The 21,380-nt window shown below is 38.7% G+C and overlaps 1 protein-coding gene across 1 annotated transcript; it reads right to left on the bottom strand.

The window, feature by feature from the left end:
• Positions 1–15,604: 15,604 nt before the first annotated feature.
• LOC127581899 (uncharacterized) lies at positions 15,605–20,262 on the bottom strand. Its single transcript, XM_052036729.1, has 3 exons — positions 19,389–20,262; positions 17,596–17,706; positions 15,605–15,634 (listed from the first exon to the last, which is right to left on the bottom strand). Exons 1-3 carry the CDS (start codon positions 20,250–20,252, stop codon positions 15,605–15,607), a joined length of 1,005 nt encoding a protein of 334 aa, XP_051892689.1. The 5' UTR covers positions 20,253–20,262.
• Between the last annotated feature and the right edge of the window lie 1,118 nt (positions 20,263–21,380).

A 21,380-nucleotide genomic window follows, 5' to 3' on the forward strand; every position in this document is an offset into this window, starting at 1 on the left:
GTCTAAGGTATTCAAAGCAGCAAATAAAAAACAGATGCAAGGGTCTAAAGATGCTTTCATATTTAATGCAAAATTGCAGGAAAATGCAACTGGAAAAGCACAAACCATCTTAGCAACCTGTGCCCAAATTTTATCCCAAATTCCATACAAATTAAGATTCCTCCTCTTAAAATAGGTGAAGCACTTATTCCTGGTAGGTGTTTCAGGGAGATCAAAATTAAAAGTTAATATACAGTACGTGATACCCTTCTCATGAAGGGCCATCCTCTATTTCCACCCATGATCTTCCTTGCTACTTCTTGTGGCCCATGGCATTAACATAGCAGCTGTTTCTATTTCAAGTCTGATCCCTGTGGTAATAATATTACAACATACAGCTAGAGTTAAGGGCAATACAAAAGTACTTAATGAAACAGATTGCTTTGCAAACCATGCTGCCATCTTGGAAATACAGCATTTCATTTATTCCACTCACTTAAGCTGCTGGTAGTACAATTTACCTTGAAAGGGATGATTGGCTATTTTCAACTCTTTTGTGGCCATATACCTGAAACATAGCAGAGTGAAAGTTTTTCTCAGAGTACCCAGAAATTACTTGGATGTTAAACTATGATTTGCAATATACCCTCACTCTGAAGAGTTGGGCTTTGATCAATTCATGTATTGGTGTGTGATCCATCAAAGTCCTTAGGATCATGTATTAATTTTGAGCATCAGCATGGAACTAAATGTGCAACATAGCTGAAGAATTTCTTCAGAGCTGCCTGAAAGAGGTAACTCCACTTTATGGACCCCAATTGCATGTCCAATAGCAGATGGAGAACACTTCTGAGGAAATTCTCAACTACTGCAGAGGGGTACAATTCTCTGCTTAAAATTGTTCTAATTTCACATTGCTCTGATAATAAGATAACACAAAATGTCATACACTCTGTCTTTATAAAATGTTCTTATGTCTGTGGTTCAGGTGCCAGTTTACTCGAAAAAAAACCTCTGAGTGAATGGAATCAGATCACTCAGCCCATGAAATTATCCCAGAATGCAGGCCTGAATGGTAATCAGGTGCAGAGTGAATTTGGCAAAGACGAAAATATCTTCAGGTGTAATGGTGTTGCATGAATGTCCAGATAGCTATATATAAATGAGACTAAATTACATTAATATTACAAATAAAAAGGGCGGAGAAATGAAGGCACATAATAGGAAGATCATGAGTATGGCAGAAGACTAGTAATCTATATGAATAGCAAGAAGGAAGATGTTTATATATAAATCAAAGCATGGAATGTCTAAGGAATGACGGCAAAAGGTAAAAGATACTATGTGAGCACTTATTCACAAGTACTTGAAATGAAACCTTTAGAAATTTACATAGCAGGCGATAAGAGTGAAATGCTGTACTAGACTAATAATTGAAAGGAGGTTTAACAACACATCCCAGGAATAACTTTCTAAGGTACTTTCAAAACAGAGATCACACCAAAGTTGTTGAGAATGGCAAATACTCTACCCAACTCCAAAAAAAAATGATAAAGGGATTAGCTGGCTAACTACAGACCACCCAATTTTTTAGTCATAGAAAAATTGTTTGGCAGCCTTAGTAAAACCATAGCAAATGATGATTTAAGACAGAGATGACATGAAATCTCAGGGTAAATGCAGAGTTGACATTTCTATTCTCTGAAGTGTCACAGTCTCACATAAAAGGTCAGCCATTCAGCACAGAGACAAGAAAATTCTTCAGAGAGTAGTGGACCTTTGGAATTCGCTCTCCAATTGGAGGCTCAATTGTCCATATATTCAAGGTTGGCTCCACTGGGGAGGCCACATCATTCACATGCCCAGCACCAGATTTCCAAAAAAGCCACCCTATCTCTAGTAGTATCACAGAGAAGAGATAATCAGGCAGATGGAGGAAAAGATCCACAGATGTCACAAAGCTTCCTTTGACTGCTCAAAGTGAAAAAAGAGCATTCAGGATTGTGTTAATTAACTTTGGTCCTTGTATCAGGAACACACAGCAGCCCTAAACTGTTAGCAGTGATAGAAGTGGTCAAGCTCATTAAATTGTTTGTTGCAAAGGTTAACATTAAACCAATTACAAGGGGGTACAAACAGGTTTTAAAAAAACACCCAATGGCTAATTGCAATAATGCATTGCTACAAATAATTAATGGAGACAATTCAATAATGTCTTGACTATTAAACAAAAACATTGCAATAAGTTAAATGGCACAGGAACAAGGCAGGAGGATGTGATTAAAGTTGATAGTTTGAATCTCTTGGGTAACAGGAATGACCTTCTCTACTTAAATTGCTTTCCATTCTTGTAATTGTTAACCGATTTATTCAAATTCTGATGTACCTGCCATTTGTTGACCTTTCATTTAAAGTTGCATCTGATATCTGAATTTTTTGTCAAGAAAAATATTGGCATGGCGGCTAAACAAACAAAAATTAGGGGTATCAAGAGTTTTGTATTTTGCAAATATGTTAAATATTATTAACTATTAAGAGGGCTAGCATGATTACTTACTGCTGTATATAAATTAGAGGATTTTACATTTTTACCAATGACTTTACATATTGTAAAATGATACAAAAATGTATGAGCATATTTTCAAAATAAAAACTATGCTACTATATTCTTGTGTTTACTATCTATTTTTTCTCACAATAGATAGCTTAGAGATTATTTTAAACATCCTTTGGTGACAATCTATAACTCTTACATTGATTAATTATTACCCCATTTCAGCCAAAGTATTACTTAAAAGATAAATGTTACAGGTAATTTTATATACCTGGATTTATATTGTCAATGTAAGTTGAGGTTTCAGAAATGGAGGATACTGTGGCAGTGAGAGCATGTAGCAACAAACTTTTCAAAAATGTGTAAGGCTTATTACTTAACTCTTGCATATTAACAAACCTTTCAGATATGCAGATTAATGAGGCATTGTGGCTAGTGCAATACTTCAGAAGAGATTTATTTCCCAAGTACTACCAATGAATTTGGTAATGAATAACTGAACAGAATTGTAACTGAAATCAGAATGAACTGAATATATCATTTGTATATCAGAATGCTTACATATTATGTCTGCAACTAAAATGACAGTTAACTATTACAATAGAAAAGGTGACGTACATAACTATTTTGTCAATGTGAAGACATTTTACAGTTATTGAAGCACTTTAAATATAGTCACTGTGGTAATGCATAAACACAGAAATCAATTTGCATAAGCTCTTCACAAACACCAAAGAGATAAATTACAAACATTTCTGATTCAGTTATTCATTGAGGGAATTAATTGGCACTATAATTTGGAACTTATGGACTTGTAACTGAACATGGAAATGCAGATGAAGGAAACAACAGGAACAGAAAATTTACAATTAGAAAACTATGCTTTACTCTATTATGTGTATGTTTTCATAAACTGTCCATTGTATATTTGATCTACAATATGTGTTAGTCTATTTGATAGACATGTTATTGCAATACTGTGCCCCACGAGAAATTCCTGGTACTTTGCAACAGCATTGCTTTTGGAAAAATTATGAAAAGAATATGATAATCATTTTCTGCAAACTATAACATCACACCTTATTGCATGACCAAAAGTAACACAGAGTTACATGCTATGGGTCAGAATTTGCTGCCAGCTCTGAGCCACCTGAATTTGCCACTTACACAGATACCAACCATGCACGCAGGCTTTGCTAGCTGTCAAGTCTAGCAAGAACTTTAGAATGCCTTTGAATATTCTAGATATTCAAAACCTATTAACAGTCAATTAAAAACATTAAAAAAAAATTTTAAAGTAGTTGGAACACTAAAAGCATTAGAGCAAATTCAACTCTTCATTCAAATGAATGAGCTCATTATTCCTTTGCCAGGTCTAACGTGATGCAGCTGGATTCTATAAAGAATTCAATGCTGAAGTCAAGGCCAGAAATAAATGGCTAAGCTTCACCAGTTTCACTGAATCTGTGCATGAGTCCTGAGTGTCCTCACGTTTATCAAGGAGACAGCAGCAGTGGGTTAATGTTGGCATTATTTCACAGCAAATTCCATCCCAATATTTTAATGTACATTTAAAGAACAGATTTTCAACAGAGACATATTCATTTACCCAGCTACAAAGACAACAGTACCAAGAGCTCTCTGATGTGAGAAAATAATGGACTCCAGGACAAATGAAACCATAGTAAACTCACTGCAAGAAAAATTAATAATGTACACTAAGAGAAAGGCTGAGTGGGAAAGAAATACAAGATAGATACATGGCAAGTGATATAAAAAGAATCATGTGGAAAAGCATTTTGTTGTTTGTAGGGAGAAGTAGTTATGCTTTTCTTGTTCTGAAGCAATTGTCACAATGTGTAATGCAGGGAATTGGTGGAAACTACAAAATTGTGCATCCACCAAATCACCATGAGCAATATTTCAGGAGATCCACTATGCATTCAAAAATTCCATATTCCTGGAAGCAGTTACTATGGATTTCACAAAACAATTGCACTTCTTTGGATTATGCATTTTCTAACTTCTATGCATAATTTGTCTAAACTACTTGGTCAGAATAAACTGTCACAAATAGAAACATAGAAAACCTACAGCACATACAGGTCCTTCGGCCCACAAAGTTGTACCGAACATGTCCCTACCGTAGAAATTACTAGGCTTACTCATACCCCTCTATTTTTCTAAGCTCCATGTGCCTATCCAAAAGTCTCTTAAAGACCCTATCGTATCCTCCTCCACCACCGTTGCCGGCAGCCCATTCCACGCGCTCACCACTCTGAGTAAAAAAAACTTACCCCTGATATCTCCTCTGTACCTACTCCCCAGCACCTTAACCTGAGTCCTCTTGTGGCAACCATTTCAGCCCTGGGAAAAAGTCTCTATCTACGTGATCAATGCCTCTCATCATCTTATACACCTCTATCAGGTCACCTCACATCCTCCGTCACTCCAAGGAGAAAAGGTCGAGTTCCCTCAACCTGTTTTCATAAGGCATGCTCCGCATTCCAGGCAACATCCTTGTAAATCTCCTCTGCACCCTCTCTATGGCTTCTACATCCTTCTTGTAGTGAGGCGACCAGAACCGAGCACAGTACTCCAAGTGGGGTCTGACCAGGGTCCTATATAGCTGCAACAATAACTCTCGGTTCCTAAATTCAATTCCACAGTTGAAGAAGGACAATACACCATATGCCTTCTTAACCACAGAGTCAACTTGTGCAGCTGCTTTGAGCGTCCTATGAACTCAGACCCCAAGATCCCTCTGATCCTCCACACTGCCAAGAGTCTTACCATTAAGACTATATTCTGCCACCATATTTGACCTACCAAAATGAACCACTTCACACTTATCAGGGTTGAATATTTCATTAAATATTTTATTAAAGTAACAAATGAAAAATATACAAATCGGTAAACATTAAGAAAACTTCTTTAATTGAACATCTGAAGAAATATAAAACCAACAAAAATTACAACAAGAAACTGATATAAATGAAAGACTACATTGGCAACTTTTCATTATGCAATCTGTATTCTTGGCAAGTGACATCGTCAAATAAAGCAGTTTGTTTTTCACAGCCTCAGTAGACCCTTTATTAACCAATATACTTTGTTCCTGTGTAATCTGGGCTATATATCAAAACATTGAGTGGTTGTAACAAATCTTCACTTCAAACAAGTCCCTTCAAATTGCTTAAAGCGAAATGCATTTGACCAGCTTTTCGAACTACCTTTCAAACTATAACACTTGCATGTCTCTCAGTCACCTCCTTCATTGTCTTTGATGGTTGAAGCCAGCACATTAGGTACTTGAGTAGAACTCTCTTTTCTGCGATGCTATGAGGTTCCTCTCCGATAACTCTCAATAATGGGCAGGGCAGACTGAACACAAATATGCTCGTTTCTAACTGGACTGAACTGCAAAGCACAACTAACAATCGTTAAACACTCTTAGTGCATGTTTAATCACCCATCAATATATTTGTACACAATTCAAAGTAAAAGCTGTTATTATTCAATACTGATTTTGTTTTACAGAATCAATAGGCTTCAGTGTCCCCTCCTTTCATTGTAACCAATGTGTCTTTAACCAACTGAAAACTAAAATGGTCTGCCCTATTCCAGGTTCCTCAGTTTACGGAAGTGCTGCCCCTGGATGATCCACTACTTGCAGTTCCTGTGTGGCACTGGTGTGATGCACCAGGAAGAGCCTCCAACCTGCTTTAAGTGATTATCCCTAATTCTGGTAAAACTTTCAAAATCATTAAACATGGAAGGATTCAAGCAGGTAAGAACTAGAGGTAGAAGCCTGGAGTTGAGACCGCAGTAAGAGGCTAAGCTATAGCAACCCACCTGTTGAGGCCTGCTGTAATGATAAATGTAATTCTTTCCTCAAAGGCTGATGACTTGGGTAATCTAACATTACTACCAAATCTAAATAAATTACAACCAATACTTAAATTATTATACAACATTGCATATTACTATGATAGTTTAACAGTATACAGCAATCACCCACACAATTGCCAAATTTGTTTTTAAAAACTTTTTGGTGCCATTGTGCATCATTTGTATCAGTTTGATTCACAGTGTGCCAAGAGTAATTTTTGCTTGACAATTGCACATTACCGTGATTTAGTATCAGGTGACAGTCAGTTTGTGCCAAGCTTTAAACTGCACTGCAACAATACTAGCATAAGGCAAAATCACTTCACATCGATGATACAATCACAGTCCAATCATGGTCTTAATTATCTAAAGGCTGATACATAACTACAAAAGGCATTAAAACATTGCTACAAAAAACAGCATGAAGAAGATTATACAAGTGTGAGAAAAAGGTAAATAATCAAAGAATATTAAGCACTATTCCACATTATTGGCAGGTTACTTAGACGGTGAATTAATAACTGTCAATCAGTTGTCATAGAAAATATAAAAGGGTCAATGACTTAAATTAGCTGTTTGATATCAAAAAAATATAAAAATTACAATTCTTTAACTAAAGGCACAGTAAATAAGGGAAATATGCTTTACTGTAATTCAATTCTCTCAATGAAGTCTGAAGATAAATTGCACTCTTTACTGCAAAATAAATATGTGACACAATCCAAAACTCTAACAACTCCCAGGCTGCAAATTTCTTCAAAACCTGGTATGTGGTGCAGGTCTGGTACCAATACCATTAATGTTGTTGACAATAGTGCTCAAACTGCTATTTTGGGGCAGACAGCAATGGCACAGAGTGGAGTGTAAGCATTAGACTGCTAATAAAAAGTTGTTTTTGGAACAACTTCCCCTTCAGTTCCTAGTGTGTGGAATTTAAAAGGTCATCACAACGTAACTAGCACTCAAACTGCACTGAACCCAGAAGGAATAAGAGATAAAGGGTTAAAAGCAATTCACTGCTTTCTTTTTCTTCCTCATACTTGAAAGTTTCAAGGACAAGCAGAATTGTTTTCCAGATATCACTACCAAATTACTACTGCTTTGAAAAAGTAATCACATGAATTATACCCTATTGCCAGTTACATATTCACAAAATAGTGAATAATGCAAAGCAGTTTCCAGTGCTGTAGAATCCTGCTTCTAAATGCCCAGATGAATTACCTTCAATTTCTAAAATTACTACATTCATTAACAAAACTGAATTTCTCAGGCAATCTGCAATTGTAGGGTATAATTTGCAAGTACAGATATTATTGTGTTCAGGATTAAACATGACTCAAAAATATAATGCCTCTCAATTGCTACTCCTTTAGACATGTTATTGGCAGCTTATAATTGTGCACACTGCCTCAAAACTAAAAATTGTAGCTGTGCATGTTCATACAACATTCCTGGGATTCTTTTGATTCTCAAGACAGAGAGCAGAATATGGCTTTGACCATCCCGCCAACCCCCATTCCTACAGACAAGTACATATCCATACACTCAATCAGGCACTCATCTTTTTAAGACTAAATACGATGTTTCTCTAAGAAGCATAGGATAAACATCTGCCAGAAACTTGAAAAACAAACCCACATAGACTGAACCTGAAACTTTGTACTTTGTCCGCAGAATATAACTGATTCTAGGCTGTGCAATTTAGGGGTGAGGACCACGCTGGAGAAAATGTGCAATTTCACTGAAACGGGGACTTCTCCCATTCTTGCTTGCCCATTCATTGAGATCAATCTTGGATCTACACGTGTACCGGTTCATATAATTTCTGAAAAAACAAGCGTTACAACATTAAAGCAAATTCGCAAAATATTTCACTGTAAGCAAAATACAGCAAGTGCCATCTGAAGTTTCTAGGTACCAGTCAGATTTAAGGTCTCTTTGGATAGAAGCAATTACTTGCACAGACCAATGGGTTATGAAAAATTATTGCTCCCAATTTCAAGACCGCTGATCCATAAAATAAGAAATGTGATATTTTCCTGTTTTTTGATAAAACCATTGACCTTCCCAGCATTTCTCTCATTGAGATTGTCAGTCTCTTCCCTGTTTATATGTACTCTTGTTTTTTTTTTCTCCCATGGCTTGTATAGATTCAATTAGTGGCAGTTGTGGAATACTCACCCCAACATAAAATAGTAACCCAGATTTTAAAAAAAATTTCCTGCTCTCCAGGACCAGGTGACAGCAGCAAAATCAAAAAACTGCAGATTCTGGCAATCTGAAATGAAAAGAGAAACTGCTGGAAACACAAAGCAGGTCAGGTATCATCTGTGGAAAAGGAAACACTAGCCTCTGATGAAGGGGCTTCAATCTGAAAGGATAACTAATTTTTCTTTCCACAAATGCTGAGTAGCAGAAAAATTAATTGATAAAATTGTTAAAGTTAAATGATATCTTTCATCTTATAAATCAAGGCATTGTATACAGATGCAAAGTTCTTTATTTTTTTTGCAGTGCAGAATCTTTACTGTATTGGAACCCAACACTACAGACGGTCGGCATTATATCAGTTGCTCATCAATGTTCTTTAGCTAACAACAAAATTTACACTTTCACTAGCTTTCCTTACAGTGTTATTAATATGAGACATTATCTTCAGTGCCCTGAGTATATGTAATCCTAATCCTCCTGAACATCCACACCATTGAACTTACTTCATTTAGAATATACTGAAAATATATTGCTTAATGCTAAATGAAATTGAATTTCATCTGTCAATTTCCAACCAATTATTATCAGTATTCTTTGATCTTTTAAAGAATCACCATTGCCTCCTTTATTACCATTCTTTGCAAACTTGGGTAAAGAAATTATATCAACGTTCTGGAGTCTAGAAGAATGAGGGATGATCTTATTGAAACATTCAAGATCCTAAAGGGGAATGATAGGATAGTTGTCAAGTGGGGGCTCTCAAATGAGGGGACATAGTTAAAAGTTAGGGGGCAGTCATTTTAAATCTCACATGCAGATGAACTTCTTCTTGCAGAAGGTGTGAATCCCTGGAATTCCCTACCCTGGAGGATTGTGGAAGTAAGGTCAGGAATTCAGGGCTATGGAGAACTGGCACTAAAGAGCTGAGGTCTGGGACAGGTCAACCATGATCATATTATATGGTGGGGCAGGCTGGAGGGGGCCAAGTGGTCTACATCTACTCATTATATTTGACACTACTTACGTGAGGCCCTCTATCCAAATCATCACCGTGCTCAGCAAACAAAAGATACCACACATCTAATGTAATAATAATCTCAAATATATTTTTTGTCCATTCTTGTCCAGTTGGCAACCAGGTTTCAGTTAATGCTTTTTTGTGTAACCTTTTTGTTTTAATATAAAATAATTGCTTTAAGTTCTCCCCGTTATTTCTCACACTCCAGCACCAATATTAGACAGGTGAAGGAAAGAGGAAAGGCATAGTAACCGTCACTAAGAGCCCTGCAATATTTCACCTCATCCTTTAATTCAGAAAAATATTCATGGAATGGGAGGTACACAATTTTGTGAGTAGTTTGAGGGGAAAAGTGAAGCAAACAATGTTTGCCATAAAAATGCAGCGAAATGTTCAATTTTAAAAAATCGATGCTTCAATTATTTCAGGTTTATTTTACCTGATTGTGAGGTCTGAGCAGTGCTGCCGAAAACTGAAATAACCTCTGTCAGCCACCTTGTCCACCAAACACTGCAGTTCTTGCATCTGTTCTGCAAAATAAAAACCATTAAATTTGTGGTCATTTTACAATCACATCTTACATTTTATCTGGTTTTCCAAAGTTTCAAGATGCAGCAGTTGTATGTGGAATGCTTGTAACTGTTGTCATGTAACAGGAATGCAAAGAAACTCAACTACTGTTGAAAGTCACAGAATAGAAAACATGTTTCCAAATTATAGTCATATGTTTCTCAAAGGCTGGTCAGCTCATTTTTATTTGTATATCTTATGCACTTATTTATGCTGCTTGAACTGTGTGCTAGGTTTTGCAAAGATTTCTTCTCCACTTTTTTCAGATAAAGTCAGATTAATACTACATGTAACTTGTTTCACCAGGAATACACAATGAATGGTAGTAGACTATGCAAACTGAAGACTCTCAAATACTTGAACAATAAAAATCTATGGTAGACAAAGGCATCTCATTTGAACCCAAAGGTTAAAAAAAACAAGGGAACATTTACAAAGCGGAAAAAAAAGCCACCAGGTTATACCCAACTATATTTCAAGTTGGGGAATATTCCAATCTCTAAAAGGAGTTATTTTACATCTTAATCAATTAAACCAACAAATAAGTCATATATTGTCCATTTAATTTATCAAAATGTTCAAGAAGGCACAGTGATAGATAAATATTTGATTGTCAAAATTAAATTGTCTGTTCATTCTCAGAGTTCAAGAAGTCAAATTATTTATTTGGTTGATTTCCTTTTTCCAGCTTCTTCATTTGTGTCAATAATTTAAACATGTTCCATCCAACTTGACTTGTCTGAATAACCAGCTTAGTTTGGAGTTATTGTACAATGTGTCTGATACACTGTGAAGATTGGACAACTTTCAATGGATAAAGCGAACCACCTTCCCTGTCCATTACAATCAATGTATATGTGTGCACACAGTATTACTGAAATTACTTCCAAATTTGGATTTATTACTTGAGAAGAATGCAGGACCTGTGGGGTTACAGCTGCATAGCTTTGACTAACTTATGATTTGATTTATTCAATTAACCAAGTATTTCCAGCAATTTTATGCAGAGAATTGATGACACTATGATCAAAATAAATTAATTATGCACATTGGTGGAAATCTTTCTCCTAAACGACAAGATGGAGTACACAGCTGTATCTTGCTTAAAATTATATCTACATTCAGTGTAGTACAGAGCAATATTGATCGTATTTCCACAGCCATCTTACATAAAGCTAATCTTACAGAGGGGTGGATCAAACTGGAGAGTTACACCTAGTTTGCACAGTTCACTTAGGGACAAGAAAATAAATTAGCCATTGTTTCTTTCCATATAGATATGTTGTCAACATAGATATGTTAAGCACACAGGATGATCTTCAGTAAAGAAGTCTTTTATGGTTAAACTGTCCAATTCTCAAAGTGCATGACCAAGCATGAAAGGACACCTGGATTGAGTACAAAAAGATGCCAGCATCCATAAAATAGAAACGCCCTCACTTGTAATGCAACAATTCAGCCCCATACCCCATTGGGAGAGTGGTTTTATTTGAAATGGTTTACAATGAAAATTACAATTTGAAATGCTTTCCCTTTGCAAGGATCACCGATTGCTGGAGCAACTAACAATCTGCTGGAGGAACTCAGCGGATCCTACCAGCAGTGTGAGAAAAGCAATTGTCAAAGTGCTGGGTTGAACCCCCTGCATCAGGACTGAGAGTTGGAGTGGAGAGATGGCCAGTCCAGAGAGTAGACAGGAGTTGAGGTGATTGGTGGACTGAGGAGGGGTTGAAATATGACAGGCAGGTTGCCAGGTGGGGGACGGGAGGAGGGAGGGAGGGAGGGAGGGAGGGTAGATTTGGTGAGAAAGTGGCAAGTTAATGATAAATGGAGGCAAAGAGAAAAAAAATTGAGAGGCAGACAGAGTAAGGTGGGAGAGGGGAATGTTAAGGTTGAAGACAGCTGCTGGAGGGAGATAAACAGGAGCACAAAGGGTTACCATTGCTGGACTCTGATGTAAAGGAGGTAATAACAGGAGCCATTAGGGTAGAGGTGAATGTCAGATGGAATCAGAACCAGATTGGCGATGGGGGGTGGGGTGGGGTGGGGTGGGGGGGGAGAGAATGTGAGTGAACTGCGAGGTAGGTGAATGGATGGAACCCAGTGGGGGAAGGCTGGAGTGAAGGTAAGTGACGGGGGGTCTGGTCTGGGGAGTTGAGGAAAAGGAGACAAAAAAAAATGGGAGGATCTGAAGGGGAGGAGAGGGAAAGGGAGTGGAAAAAGGGGAAGGAATCCATCAGAAGGGAGGTTACCTAAAATTGGAAAACTGAATGTCACGATTGCTGCAATGGTTAACGCCCAGGTTAGTTACAACATACAGTATATTCACTCCATCGGGCACAACATTTTTTTAACTGAATTTTCAAGAATGCTTAAGGAGTTATAGTATTAAGATAGCTTCTTTTCCCCCCACAAATTATAGGGTGAACACAGACAAGAAAGAAAATCTGTCCATTTCTGCATTGGAGAGCAATATTGCAATAAACAATTCCCTAATTCTAGCAAAATTATAGATTCACATTTTTATTGTGCTTTCCAAATCAAACAGTTTGATAGATCAATAATAGGTGCAAGACAGCTCGGCCAAAAGGTATTTGTGATTGCTAGATTAAGTTGCCATGATTGCTATTTCATTTTAAGTAGGGAAGGACAATCTGCATTTTTATGTCTACTATCAGTATCAGAGGCCATGACTTCAAACCAGAATTGCTTAATTATTGGAAAAAAGTAATTTGGATCACCTTGGTCATTCCCTGACTGATGAAGAAATAGTTTGAAGAGTACTATCCAATTTATATACCATTGTTTAATATTTATGAAAAGGACCTAGAGGTAATGCAACCTTTATCGGTGTCAGCCTTGGTTTAGTGGCAACATACTTGGGAGGTGAGGTGCTCAGCACTATCTAGGCTGGCATTTCAGTGCAGCATTTAGGGCAGTGCTGCATTATTGCAGGTGACATCTTCTGGGCGAATTATCAAGCCAAACTCCCATTTGCCCTCTTTCCGTTTGACCCTTCCCATTTGACCTATCCAATGGTCACATATACCATAATTTTGTACAATTGAAAGGAGAGCCCAACATCTATCCCTCGCTCATCTCCACTAAAACAGCCTACGTCTTCAGTCACCTCATTGTGGTTTACTTTGCTGTAAGATTTTGATATTAAGATCATCTACTGCATTCGGTGCTCCAAGTGTGCCTCCTCTACATTGGTGAGACCAAACACAGAGTAGGTGACTGTTCACAGAACACCCTGCGCTCCGTCCATAACCGCGACCTGCTCAAACCTCCCAGTTGCCGGTCACTTCAACTCCCCCTCCCACACTATCACTGATATGACAGTCCTCAGCCTCCACCACTGCGAGAGAAATTCCAAGCGCAAATTGGAGGAACAGCATCTCATTTTCCATCTTGGAGCCTTGCAAGCCTAATGGTATGAATATGAATTCTCCCACTTTAAGTAATCTCCACCTCCCCCCCCCCCCCCCCCCCCCACCCCCCCCCCCCCCCCCCCCCCCCCCCCCCCCCCCCCCCCCCCCCCCCCCCCCCCCCCCCCCCCCCCCCCCCCCCCCCCCCCCCCCCCCCCCCCCCCCCCCCCCCCCCCCCCCCCCCCCCCCCCCCCCCCCCCCCCCCCCCCCCCCCCCCCCCCCCCCCCCCCCCCCCCCCCCCCCCCCCCCCCCCCCCCCCCCCCCCCCCCCCCCCCCCCCCCCCCCCCCCCCCCCCCCCCCCCCCCCCCCCCCCCCCCCCCACCATCCTTCTTCTCTTCTTCCCTTTCCTAGCTTCCTTTTGTTTTTTTTTTCCTCTCTTCTTACCTTTGACCCATCCCCCAGTGGATCTGCTCTCCCCTCCTCCCCGTACCTGCCTAGCACTATCTCTTACCTGCATCTACCTATCAACACCCTGTGCCCACCCCACCTCCCCTCTTTTGTCCACTATTGCTGCTTCGCTTTTCCCACCTATATATGGGCTTCCCCTTTTCCTATCTTCAGTTGTAAGGAAGGGTCCTGACACGAAACGTTGACCGCCTGCTTTTCTCCACGGATGCTGCCTGGCCTGCTGAGTTCCTCCAGCACCGTTGTGTTTTTCATCTAGATTCCAGCAGCTGCAGTCCTTTGTTCCTCACATCGAACGTGATCAGATTTCTTAAAATTTGCTGCTATTTTGGAGATATCTTTTGGAAATCCTAAAGCCTTAGTCTGAACGCTGACCACAGCATCAACTTTTAATTGTTTTATTGCCAGAACCGTTAATATTCTCTCATGTTTTGTCCTTTATGATGTCATGTCCCTACAGCACAAGATCATTTTATGGCAACACTTTTAAAGTAGCTGATTAATGTAATATCAATTACTGCTATTAAGAGTTTACTCTACATTTTTACCAACGATTTTGGGCAGGGGAAGCACTATCCCAAGAACATCTGAAGTTTTGGGTTGAAACATGTTTGTTGCATCACTACAACAGAGCAAATATCTGTAGGCAATTACTACAGGAGTCCTGGGGGCCAGAAGTTTTACTTGAGGCATCAGGACTGTGAAAAGGACTTCACTAATTTGTGAAGAGTTCCTTCAGTAGACTCAAATAAAGGTTATGTGGCAAAGGATTTTATTGTCTCCCTCTCTCAATGCCTAGAACAATGACAAAGATTTAGTGCCAGTTAACTATTACAGTTGGCTAACTAGAATAAGCAGAGAGGAGACACAAGAGACTGCTGGAATCTGGAAGAAAAACAAACTGCTGGAGGAACTTAGTGGGTCAAGCAGCATCTGCGGAGGCAAAGGAATGGTCAACATTTCGGGTTGAGGACGTGCAATAAAACTGAATGTAGAGTGAGTCAGTACAAAGAGGTGAGAAGGAGGGACGAGACAGGGGTTGGTAGATGATGGGTGGAACCAAGTGAAGTGGGGGATGATGGGCAGATGGAACCCAGTGTGGGAGGGGGAGTTTAGAGACAGAGGCTGATGGCTGATAGGTGAAAACAGATAAAGAAAAAAGGCAGATGGAGCTGAGTATGGGGAAGGAAGGATAAACCAAGTCAGTGCGTGGTAGGGACCTATAAACTATGTGTTACAACACAAGTACAACCTTTGCAAAGTAGCACTCTACACAAGTTGGCATCACAAATGTTAATTGGTTCTGATTGTTTCAACCATTTCTATAAGCAAAGTTATAAAATAAGATCAATACAATCTGTTCCCCAGTACCATTATCAGCATCTTATGCAACTTAGATATGAGACAAAGAAGATTGCTTTCAACAACAAAATGTCTGTGGCAAATATGGAAATAACCACCAGATATGATCCTGCTTTTTGTTGTTCAAATTGATAACAATAAGATTAGCCATGATAATGGTTTATAGTCACCACATAAAATATTCTAAAACTTCACTGCCTCATGTTTCCATATCTGAGAGAACAGAAAAAAATACATACAAAATAGGGAATGAAAAAATAATATAATTACTAACTTTTCACCTTCCTGCTTGCATTGAAAATTACATTTTAAAGAATAAATATTGAAAGCCTAAGAGGAAGAGGAAAAGGAACATTAAGAAAATAAAAATATTTAATGGAAAGGATTTCCTCTTTGGATTCTGTGCAATAAAATGCGGTCCAATTTACAGAGAATGCATTTGATTTTGCTACCTTAACAATGAAACTTACTTTCATTACAGGTTAACCAAAATCATCACAAACCTAAGAACTTTACGAATGGAAAATTTCCATGTTCATTGGATTCAGAGATTAGACCTTTTCCCCCTCCTATAATATTGTAGCATTTGTTGTTTAGAAGAAAAAGATGATTCAAAATTACAAACACATTTCAGGAATTCACAGACTTATTTCAAACTTCTCCAACACACTGTTGTTACTCCACGCACTACAGGTTACCTTGATTCTTATAACTTTCCTTCACGTGGTTTGCAACATGCTTAAGATATGTACGTTTCTGCTGTTTCTATCTCCTCACTAAATGCAGATTTCAATCTGAAAAGAACATATGAACTTGTTAATAATCCTGGGCAAAAGACTTTGTTTTCCCTCTTTCAATTAAAGCCGAGCCCCTTTTTTGCACAGATACATGACGATATAGATTGGAAACATTCCAAGCTAATGGACCAGATAATGTGTGTGCAAGGAATACAAAAGAAATTGTGTAACCTACTGCCATAAACGCAAGCGTCTACAGAGGCTCAATAACTGCTCTGGGTGGCATAATGCATTGCTTCCATCTAGAGGCTGAAGAGAATACTGGAAGTAATAGTTTAAGACAGATAATAAACTAGATGTGCATTAATATGTGGAAAATAAAATAAGGTATCAAAACAATATTAAAAAGTTTATTTTCTGGGAATAAACTACAAACATAATGACATTTCTTGGGAACTGAACTGTGCTTACTGGTTTCACTGATGACATATTGATCTCCAAACTAAACCTAAATCATAGACATGAAAAAGCATTCTACTAATTGCTGTCCTATAGAGTCAGAGTTGTACAGCACAGAATTAGGCCCTTCAGCCTAATTGGTCCATGATACCAATCTACACTAATCCCATTTTCCTGCACTAGGCCCGTTTCCCTCTAGTCCTTTCCTAACCAAGAAACTGTTCAAGTTCCTTTTAAGCATTGTAATTGTACTGGATCTGCCTCTACCACTTCCTCTGCCAGCTTGTTCCACATAACCTCCACCCTATGAGTGAAAAACATAACCCTCAGATCTCCTTTAAATTTCTCCCCTCTCACCCTAAACCTATGCCTTCTAGTTTTAGACTCCCCTACCCTAGGAAAAAGACTGCGATTATCCCACCTATCTATGCCTCTCAAATTTATAAAACTTTATAACGTCACCCTCAGCTTCCTACATTCCAGTGAGAGGTAAACCTAGTTTATCCAATCTCTCCTTATAAGTAAAGCTAAATAATCTCTTCTGCACGCTTTCTAATGTTACCGCATCCTGTAGTGGGTGGCAACCAGAACTGTACTCAATACTCCAAGTGCGGTCTGACCAATGCCTTGTACAGATGCAACGTGACAACCTAACTCTTAATGCCTTGGCCTGTGAAAGCAAGCATGCTGAATTCCTTTTCTGAGAATGCCTCTCTGTATCCTTTCACAACCTTCCCTGCTATCTACCATTCCACTTCCTAATCCGTTCCACCTACATTTTCATCCAAGTCATTTACAAATGACAAACAATGATCCCAGCACTGGTTACAGACTTCCAGTAAGAAAGCACCCCTTGACCACCACCCTCTGCTTATGTTAAAATAAATAATTTGCTATTTATGATATGAATGCAGTCTATAACAAAAACAGTATCAACAATTTTTGTGCCATTTTGTAAATTCATAGGTGACGATTTACCTTGTTTCTGTCTTGTTTCTGGATGTGCTCTGCCTGTTTTGCTGGCTTAAATTTCTGTTGCCCCTTCTCTTTTGGAGATTCCGCAACACTCTGCTTGTGCTCGCTGACAGCCTATAAGACATTAGAGCATTTTCCAAATATAGTCAACAAGTTTATAATACAAAACCTACAATACGGCATGGCAGTGTAGCGGTTAGCGTAACGTCTTACAGCACCAGCAACCCGGGTTCAATTCCGGCCACTGTCTGTAAGGAGTTTGCATGTTCTCCCCGTCTGCATGAGTTTCCTCTGGGTGCTCTGGTTTCCTCCTACATTCCAAAGACGTACGGGTTAGGAAGTTGTGGGCGTGCTACGTTGACGCTGGAAGCATGGCGGCACTTGTGGGCTGACCCCAGAACACTCTACGCAAAAGGTGCATTTCACTGCTGTGTTTCCATGTACATGTAACTAATAAAGATACCTTATCTATTCTACCCACCTCCATTGACAAGGACAATGGGAAGCAAGGAAAATATAGGATTAAGGAAACTGAAACTTGAGGAAACAGATCAAGTCACAATGCTGGTAAAGGGATGTCAGATGCCATTCAATAAAAAATATATAAAAGTGCATTAGAACTCCATACAATTTTTGGTATCACTTAGCGAAAGGAAATAAAATCAATTGCGTGATTTTACCAGGACAGAGGTTCCATGGGGAAAAAATAACAGGCCAGATTTCCCTGTATGAATAATGCTTTAGTGAAGCACATTCTGTGTTATAAATATGGACAGAACTTTTGGTATCTACACACGGCAAGTTAAAATGTGCCAATGTAGAGATCTCCTGGTCCCACATATATACAATGCAACAATCCTCAAGGCATGAACTTGGGCTAATTTTCCACTAAGAAACAGCTTTGTTAAAGCACAAGAGATTGCAAATGCTGGAATCTGGAGCAACAAATAGATGCTGGAGGAACTCAGCGGGTCAGGCAGCATTCTATGGACAGTCAACGTCTTGGGTCAAGACCCTTCATCTGGACTGAAAGATAGAAGGGAGATCGCCTGGTATAAAGATGTGAGGGGAATGGGTGGAGCAAAGCAAAATGTTTTGATTATCTTTGATATCAGAAACATTAACAATTAAAATTAAGTGTTTAAGAACAAATCATTTTTTAAATAGTTTTAATACATTTTAAAGTTTACTAAAATATTTATAAATAATTAAAACATTAATTAACTGTACAATTAATTAACAATAACATCAAGACTTGAATCCTGCGCTAGAAAAGATCCAGAGCGGTACTTGATTAACAATCTGTAGCATAAAATGGGTCTTGTAATTTTTTAATCTTCTGTGTTTTCTAATTGTTTAATTAGCTTTATGTGTATCATTTAAATAAATCTAATTTATATTTTCTTCCTTATAAATCCTTGCTCGAGTGATATTAGCTTCTACAGGTTAATGCTGCCTGCAATTCACTCTTGCACTTCCTCAAAATAGGGTCTTGGGATATTTTACATGAACCCAAGTGAACTGAACAGATTTTGGTTTACTAAAAAACTGTCATGTATTACAGGGCAGAACTCCCTCAGTACTGCCTTCAATTTTGTGCTTGAGCTTCTAAGAAAATGCATGCTAATCAATCATATTAAGTACTGTGATGGTTATGATAATATTCTCAAAGACTTGGTTACAGACTTCCACATATTATTTAATTTACTTCAGCTGTGCAAGACATACTTGCTATGTAACTAATGGAACCTTCTTATACAATGTTAAGACATAAAAATAATTTAGAGCCTGTTTACCTTCAGATCAGGAACTTCATCTTCACGAGATCCAGGAATGGTGGTGTGTTCTTTCACCCTTCCACGATCTGTCTTTTCTTCAGAAATATTTTGTTCCAACAATATCGACTTATTGTCTTCCTTGAGCATGTTTGATGAAGTGCCCGGCGAGACAGCTATGAGCATCTTATCCTGAGTTTCAGGACCTGCTTCGTTGCTGCTTGGTATGTGGTCTCTCTCATCAGTTTCTACATCCGCACCATTTTGCATAGGATTTATCACAGCAACCTTGTCAACTGATATGTAATAAGGCTGTTCTGGTTTCTCTATCTCAGTATTTTCATGAACAGAATTGTGATTATGCTGTTCAGACTTGACACTTTGATTAACCTCTTTGTCCACTTTCAATACAGAAACATCTGCTGTCAAGTCATTACCTAAATAACTTGTTTCTAATTCATCAGTAACAAGGTAGTTTTTGGGCAACTGTGATGTACTTGGGGGAGACAAAGAGAAGCAACTAATGTCACTATATTTATGCTCACCAAGTGCGTCATCACCTATTCCACTCACATCACCTAATTTAAATGAATCAGAATTATCAACAATGTTATCATCTGATTCCTGGAGAATCTTATCTATTTCCTCTGATGTAAGGTTCATTAGATCCTCCCCATCACCTTCCTTTTCCTCCAATTCCAGCAATGAATCATCAAGGTCTTCATTCTCATCTGATGTGAGAGATGAAGAAACATGCCGTGTGTCTGCAGACACTGTTGCACGTGGATCTCCTGTCAAGTTATTTGACTGAGCATAATGTCGGTGGCCTGTTGGTGATTCCATCATTTTAGAACATAGTTTATTACCACAAGGCAATGAACACATTTCTTCAACAATTCTTGGCCTTTTGAATGGAGCGTGCAGATGAGTAATGGGTGAAATTCTTTTCTTGAATTGAGGAACACACAATTCTTTTGCTGTAGCACAACCAACAGGTGCCTTATCATTACCTTCAATCTTCAGTTCAACGTTGCAAAAGATACCATTTTGAGCTCCATCCATTATTTTACTCATAGTGGATTTGTTTCGTCCCCCTAAAAAACATATATATACTTTATTGATAAACTTATTGTAGGGTTTTTAGAAGGACAGATGATATGCTAGCAGCAAGTTAAATTTATATAGCACTTTTAACACAGTTAAATGCCCCAAGGGGACAAATGTCCCGCAGTTAAATGCTCCTAAGAAGCATTGCCAACTAGAGACCACATAGGTCAGTGCAGAAAGGGACACTAGCGCATGTTAGCACATTTCACATGAGCTCTGTCAAACAGAATTTGAGCCCATAAAAAAAGAACTGAATAGCTTAGGTGACAAAAGATTAGTCAAAGAAGTAGGATTCATGAAGAGAAGATGAGTAAAGAGAAATTGACAATGAGAAGACTGGCAGCAGGACGTAGGGCCATTGACAGTGAGTGATCAAAATCAGAGATGCCAGCAAGGTTTGGGAAATTGTCTCGATCTGAGAGTTTGAGAGCAGCAAGAGGTTCCATAGATAAGCCAGGGTAAAGCTATGAAGGGGGTTTAAAAGTTAGTTAAAATTAAACCCGAAGCATTGCCAACTAGAAGCCACATAGGTCAGTGAAGAAAGGGACACTGGTGCATGCTAGGCCACAAACAGCAGTCTTGGATGACCACACATTTACAGAGAATACAAGGTGAGAGGGTCAGCCAGGGGTACACTGGAATAGTTGGTTGGAAGCAACAAAGTTATGGATGCGAGTTTCAGCAGATGAGCTGAGGCAAGGCTGATCACAAGTAAGATCACACCAAGGGACTTAATGATGTAGAGGATGTGGGGTCAAAAGTACAGCTGAGGGTCAAATACATCTCAAAACTACAAAAGGTTCTGTTCAGTCTTAGACAACACTAAAAGGGTCGGTGCCAAAGCTGCAAACAGGAGATTGTTATAGGGACTGGACACAATGGTTACAATCTTTCCAACATTTAATG

This window comes from Pristis pectinata, chromosome 22 (genome assembly GCF_009764475.1).
Source record: "Pristis pectinata isolate sPriPec2 chromosome 22, sPriPec2.1.pri, whole genome shotgun sequence".
Lineage (NCBI taxonomy): Eukaryota > Metazoa > Chordata > Chondrichthyes > Rhinopristiformes > Pristidae > Pristis > Pristis pectinata.

Excerpts from the sequence above, each read along its gene's own strand:
- LOC127581899 (XM_052036729.1), bottom strand. The coding sequence starts at position 20,252 with ATGTGTTCATTGCCTTGTGGTAATAAACTATGTTCTAAAATGATGGAA. Across the intron at positions 17,707-19,388 it reads ATGAAGTTCCTGATCTGAAG|GCTGTCAGCGAGCACAAGCA; the intron begins GTAAACAGGCTC and ends AATGTCTTATAG. Across the intron at positions 15,635-17,595 it reads AGAAACAAGACAGAAACAAG|ATATGGAAACATGAGGCAGT; the intron begins GTAAATCGTCAC and ends CTGTTCTCTCAG.